The sequence below is a fragment of the Macrobrachium nipponense genome, chromosome 11 (genome assembly GCF_015104395.2).
Source record: "Macrobrachium nipponense isolate FS-2020 chromosome 11, ASM1510439v2, whole genome shotgun sequence".
Taxonomy (NCBI): Eukaryota; Metazoa; Arthropoda; class Malacostraca; order Decapoda; family Palaemonidae; genus Macrobrachium; species Macrobrachium nipponense.
This window is the reverse complement of record NC_061087.1, coordinates 92,621,853-92,627,852: the sequence shown is the minus strand read 5'-3', so window position 1 is coordinate 92,627,852 and position 6,000 is coordinate 92,621,853. Positions and strand designations below refer to the sequence as shown.

At 38.3% G+C, this 6,000-nt stretch overlaps 1 protein-coding gene across 3 annotated transcripts in view; it reads right to left on the bottom strand.

Annotated features, from left to right (window-relative positions):
- Positions 1-3,812: 3,812 nt before the first annotated feature.
- Positions 3,813-6,000, bottom strand: part of LOC135207288 (DNA topoisomerase 2-alpha-like) — a 190,279-nt gene continuing 188,091 nt past the window's right edge. For 2 of the 3 annotated variants that reach the window (XM_064238969.1, XM_064238960.1), the window contains exon 27: positions 3,813-4,623. In XM_064238969.1, the coding sequence (XP_064095039.1) occupies positions 4,516-4,623 (108 nt within the window). In that variant the 3' untranslated portion in view covers positions 3,813-4,515. Of the gene's footprint in view, positions 4,624-5,036; positions 5,133-6,000 lie in introns of all 3 variants that reach the window. The other variant, XR_010312949.1, reaches the window with a different exon arrangement.

Genomic DNA, 6,000 nt, shown 5'->3' with positions numbered 1-6,000 from the left:
TTTTTTGGAAAACCAAAAGCATAAACACATACTACACAACCTTAACAGCAACACCAACCACGAAACTTACTCTCTCGCAACCCTAGAAGACATTGTCAAATGGAACAAATCCATAGGAGTTGATAAAGGTAGAAATAAAGTATATCTTGTGAGGTCTCTGAAAGATGCAGAATTGAGAGGCTCAAAACATGGCTCTGGGAGTCATTTAAGTATACCACATCTAGTTTCCAAGATAAAGCTTTACTCTTCTGCTTGTCATGTCAAAAGATCTTAGAGAACTGAAAGGTCTTTGTTGGCAGAGGTCAATACCCCTATGCTTAAATAAAGTTCAGCATAGCCCTGTATCCTTTAATAGTGGATGTAGACAAGACCCTTGAAAACTTCAAATATAGCGAAAAATCCGTGATTCCTGCTCTAGACACTTTAGTAGAAGAGATGTTATTTCTCCTACACCAGGACTGAAAGACTGCCCACTTCGATTGATATACATTACTGGATGATTGTCTTCTGCATTGAGCAATAGCTTTTTGCAGCTGGGCTTGAAAAGCCTTTTACTTGAAGGAGTCTCCTGACAGTCTGAATGTGGTCAGAGAGAGAGTCAACAGTTCTTAGTAATATTGTCTGAAATAGGGTTTCCTGAGCAGACTGGTCTTTTGCGGTAATTCTTAGAAAGTCTGTGAGTAATTCCAAGAGATTTGGAAACCATTCCTGAGCCGGCCAGTAAGGAGCAATTAGCGTTAATGTGAGGTTTCGACGAGATCTGAACTGGGTGACTTCTCACACCATCTTGAACAGAGGAAAGGCATACAGGTCCTTGTCTGACCAGTTTATCATCACATCTCTTGCCCCTAAAAGAGGATCTATGGCTGGTGAGCAGCAAAGGGGGGAGGCAATGATTCTTGGCTGTGGCAAAAGGGTCCAGTACTGGTTTGCGCCACAATTTCCAAAGGTCAAGACAGACTAGAGGATCTAGCATCCACTGTGGGGAAAACTTGCTTTCGGTAACTCGGTTTGTCTGCCAAAACATGGAGTTTGCCTTGAATAAACCTTGTCAAAATTTTTGTATGGTTCAGAGTGAATGGGTGTGCCCTCTATTTTCTATAGGACAGAGCTGTTGTGTTGTCCGAGTGGACTGCTATTACTTTGTTGCTAATCTCTGTAGCAGCTTTCAATCCCCAGAGGATGGCTACTAATCCCTTTACATTTATGCGCCTGCTCTTTTGTTCCACAGTCAAAACTCCTGAGACTTCCTTGTCTCCCAGGACAGCTCCCCAACCTAGGTCTGAGGGGTCTTGAACTCCACCATACAAGGTCCTCCTTTATTTCTTCTGTCACTGGAACACAAACGAATCTGAGTGCTTCTTCCAATTCCAGCTGATTCTGAAGAAAAAACGGCAGGTTTCTCATGTGCAACCGACCCAGTTTTGAATAGTTCGATGGATGAATGTCCCCCAATCCTTTGCTGAACAAGTCTGAAGGAAGAGAAACTTCTCTATCTTCTGAAGACAGGCACTTATCCTTTTTGGGGGAGGGAAAAGCCCAAAAAGCTAGAGTTGATCCTCTTCCCCAAAAATACTCTTATCAAGGGATTAATTGAGACTTCCTTATATTTACTAGAAGACCTAGTTCTTGGGCTAACGCCAGTGTTTTCTACAGGTCCTCTGAACATTTCAACTTTGCCTGAGAGCAAATAAGCCAGTCATTGAGGTAGTTAGGCCGCTTCACACCTACTAGGTGTAGCCACTTTGCCACAGGAACGTGTTTAACGACGTGGTCACTGGAACGGAACCTCGTTGTTAAATGAAGAGTACCTGTACTTTGAGCCTCTACGGACTCGGAGACCGAATGTGTGACTGACGAGCAAGGAGCAGGAGGGGTACCCAGCGCCAACGGACACTCACATAATGACCTTTGTGTAGGAACACCCACTGGTACAACACTAGATTGTTCTAAAGAAGATTCTCTAGAGGAAGAAGAAAGTCTCCTGAATGAAGGAGGAGGCTTTTCTGGAGCATACTGTCCTTCCAAAGCAGGAACTTCCCGTGGAAAACTTTACGACGGGCATTACTCAGTAGGGAGACCACAAGCCTTCTTGGAAGGCACAGGAGAAAGCCAATCCTTCCTCACTAGTCTTTTAAACGGATGAAATTCATCCGCAAAGTGCCATTGGTGCCTAGACACACTAAAGGAAAAACAAGACACTCCCTTAGAGACACCTTTCCAGTGGACTGTCGATACCTGTGGTAATACGATAGGATCAACTACCTGTGGGCAGACCCCATCGATCTTTCTTGGGCTACCAGTGTAACTCAACCTAGGTTTAGGGGAGTATGACAGGGACCTTTGCCTAGGAGAATCAGTGGGAAGAGCAGCCACCTCCACTGCACTAGCAATAACACTTCCATCAACTTTACCTAGCTTGTCCATGGGAACTGAAGCTCCAAATAGTTCCATGGTCTGTATCAGAAAATTTATGGTCTACTTGCGATTTGAGGCTGGCAATAGGACCGGGTTTGGGTGTAATGGAGCCAGGGTTAGGATCTTGTTGTAAAGCTTGAGACAAGGGAACGGGGGCAACAGAAGGAGGATGAGAAATAGACAGCGTCAGCCTGACTAGATAATGACTGCCTACTGCTAGCTCTAACAGCTGCTTTTCTCCTTTTACCTCTATCAAACCTTTTCATATGAGTCTTTGAAGTCCTTAACACCTTATGCCCCCAATTCTTATATTCATTACAAGTTAATTGCAATGAACAATTCTAACCCCTACAACTAACGCAAACAGAATGCAGGTAATAACAAGCTTTGATTAGCCTGGAATTGATACCTTTGCTGCAATACCTTACACTTTGTGTACTTGAATTGGACATGCTGGCTACTAACAAAAACAGAGCCTGAGCCTGCGCAAAGACAAAATATGGATACGTACTAGATTCCTGATAATAGCTAATCAATGCCAAAACGGCTACCAAAGGTGTGAGTACTTCACCAAATGCCTAAGACAACGATTGAGAAAATTCTACCCGATTCAAACCAATGTTACAGTTATCAATGGCAGAAAACAAATGTCTGTTCATGGGGTTGGTTCTGTGCTCCCTCCCGTGGTGGCAGGGCGGTCGCCTAACCAAAACAAAATAAGTGTGAATTTCAAATTCTAGCTGCTGTGGATGGTGAAACTATAGCTATGTAATCACTTGGTAGTTGCTTACATAAAAGAATGAAATCTATAAGTGTAAAATTAAAACCTTGAAAGAAAATAAAGTAGATTCGAACAACTGCAAAATTGAGTCTTGGAGACAATCTCTTGTTGAAGTGCACAGTTATGAGATGCATGTAGTTATTAATGAAAATGATCCACAGGCAAGATCTCAGACCTGGTGTCCATGGAGGTGACTGCAACCGCAATTTATTATTAAATATGAATGATGGGATTTAATCTTATAAAGGTTTGCAAGGGCTTAATTATGTAAAAGGAGTAAAGTTGATTCATTTCCAGTTACTATATTGCACATCTTCGTAAGTTTTACTGATAGAATAAACATACTATTGAAGATTCTGACAAAATTTCTTTGCAAATATCTATGCCAAATACTTGTCATCCGTTGTCAGGTGAAATATGGCCAACACCACACTAAATTATTTATGCTAATGTTATACTGCATTCTATGCAAACAAGAGTTACCACTTAGCAATTGGTAATGTCCAATTCTCATTTAGAATAATTTCATTAGTATTTTCTGCTTTCTGTATTAAGGACTGCCACAATCTTTGTAGAATGGAACAAAACAAAATATAAGGAAGTCATACACCCATTGTATCTACTTTTATTTCAAAATGGACTGTAAACAACAGTTTAGACAGCTGACTTACAGAGTAGAAATAAATAGCCTTAAAAAGATATAAAATAATTTTCGAAAATAAAATAACCAAACTGTAAAGCAAATGTGTAATCAAGTAAAAAAAAGACAGTAACTGAAGTCTGATAACTTTGTGCTAGGTCTAATCTAAAGAACCAGTACTATTCTCCAACTGTATCCTACAATATACTGTATATACTTAATTTATAGCAAGTTCTTGAAAATCACATCCTCAAAATTGTAATATCATTTACACTATATATATGTGTATGTATAAAAACTCCTTCTCCAAAATTAAAATTTAAAAATAATCTGCTTGTATTAAAGACTACACAGCAAGCCATGTGTACGCATTAGGTATACACAACATAAAAAATCAGGAGTCATTTAATTCACACAAATTTGGAATTTTATCAACAAATTAACTTCTAAACTACAGCTACACTTTTGTACTCACAGAAATGCCGTGAATCCAAGCTATGGGAGGATACGATACTATTTTGCAAAATAAAAGCTGTAATAGTCCTAAAAACTTACGCTGATACTATAAAATATTACGGCTAAAAGGATGTAAAACATCAAAAAAGTAAAAAATATAAGTTTGTCTTAATGAAAATAGACCATACTTCAATCCTTTTTATTTCCCTAACAATCTGACCTAATAATCTGAGTCTGAGTCGTCATCACTCAATGCATATTTCACTGCTTTCTTTTGCCGCCCAGATTTTTCTCGTGGAATAACATCTGCAGGCATGGATCCTTCATCCTGGAAACAAAAAATACTATTAACTATATTCATTGTGGGTAAGCAAACTGTGAGATTCAAAGCGTTTTAATATAGCCAATGATTACAATGACTGTACCAAAGGTCAGACAGGCCAATAACTGAAAGGGTTAATGTCATTCTTTTGAATAAAAAAGGGAAGATAAAGGGAAGATATTGCTCAAACATTAAAATCCTGAGTAGGTCTATAATAGAAACTGTCATTAAGATAACAAGAACCTAATATAAATGATCAACCTACAAATAACAAAATTTTCAGGTTGCAAAAATTTCATGGAAAAAAAAAAAAAAAAAAAAAATAAATAAAAACCACTTGGAATTTTAAAACATCCTGATAAAATCTTTAAAGGGATTCATATCGTCATTATCATCAATAAATAAATAGACCATGTTACCATTTGTAAACTCCCACAATGCTGAACAGTAGGATTTGTTGTGGGTTCTTCTTGAATATGTTAATCTTCCTCAATAGAGGACAGTGGTACCTTGACCTACAAGTGAATTAATGTATGAGTTGTCACTCAATAGAGTACAGTGGTAACTTAACCTATGAGTAAATTAATGTATGAATTTTCCAAGGTAAGAGTTGTCACTCGGTTGATTTTTTGTTTTTTTTACACAAGCAAAAAAACACTGAGGTATGAGCTCAACATGTCACTGCTACGTAAATGGCATAGTGATGAAAATTATGATAGGCAAAGAAGAAAAAGTAAATATGCATCTTTTCCATGAATCTTTTGAAAAGTTATACATTACTTCACAGTATCCAATAATATTGTATGTATTCTCATCATATTGTATTATAAAATACAATAACATAGCAGTCAATGTTTTGGTTTGGAAATCAGCTGATGGTGAATACAAGTTTGTTTTGCCATATTTAACTTGATTCTGAGCAAATTTTCTTGCTTCAAGTTAGCATAAATATCTAGATACAGTGGTTTCCCAGGGGATGCTTACCAGACTCCCCATGAATACAGGCAGTCCCCAGTTATAAGCAGGGGTTCCGTTCCTGCGGGGTGTGCCGATAAGCGAACTTGCCATTAACAGAAACTCTGCAATTTATGCTGATAACCGGTTATTATGGTGCCGATAACCGGAACTCGGCCTGTTATGGCGCTGGAAAAGTGCCACAAAACTGGATTGGTGATAACCAGGGACTGCCTGTAGTTAGAACTCCTATAAAAATGCTTAAAATGGTCTATTTTGTTAGTTAAAACTCAAGAAAAACACACTAAAAATTGTTAGACCTGGTGTTTTTTAATAGTTTTATCACAAATATATCATTCTTGCTGATGCATGATAATACTAGTCATTAACAGTTTGAACAGTTTTCTCAGCTTCAGCTAAAACTTGGTT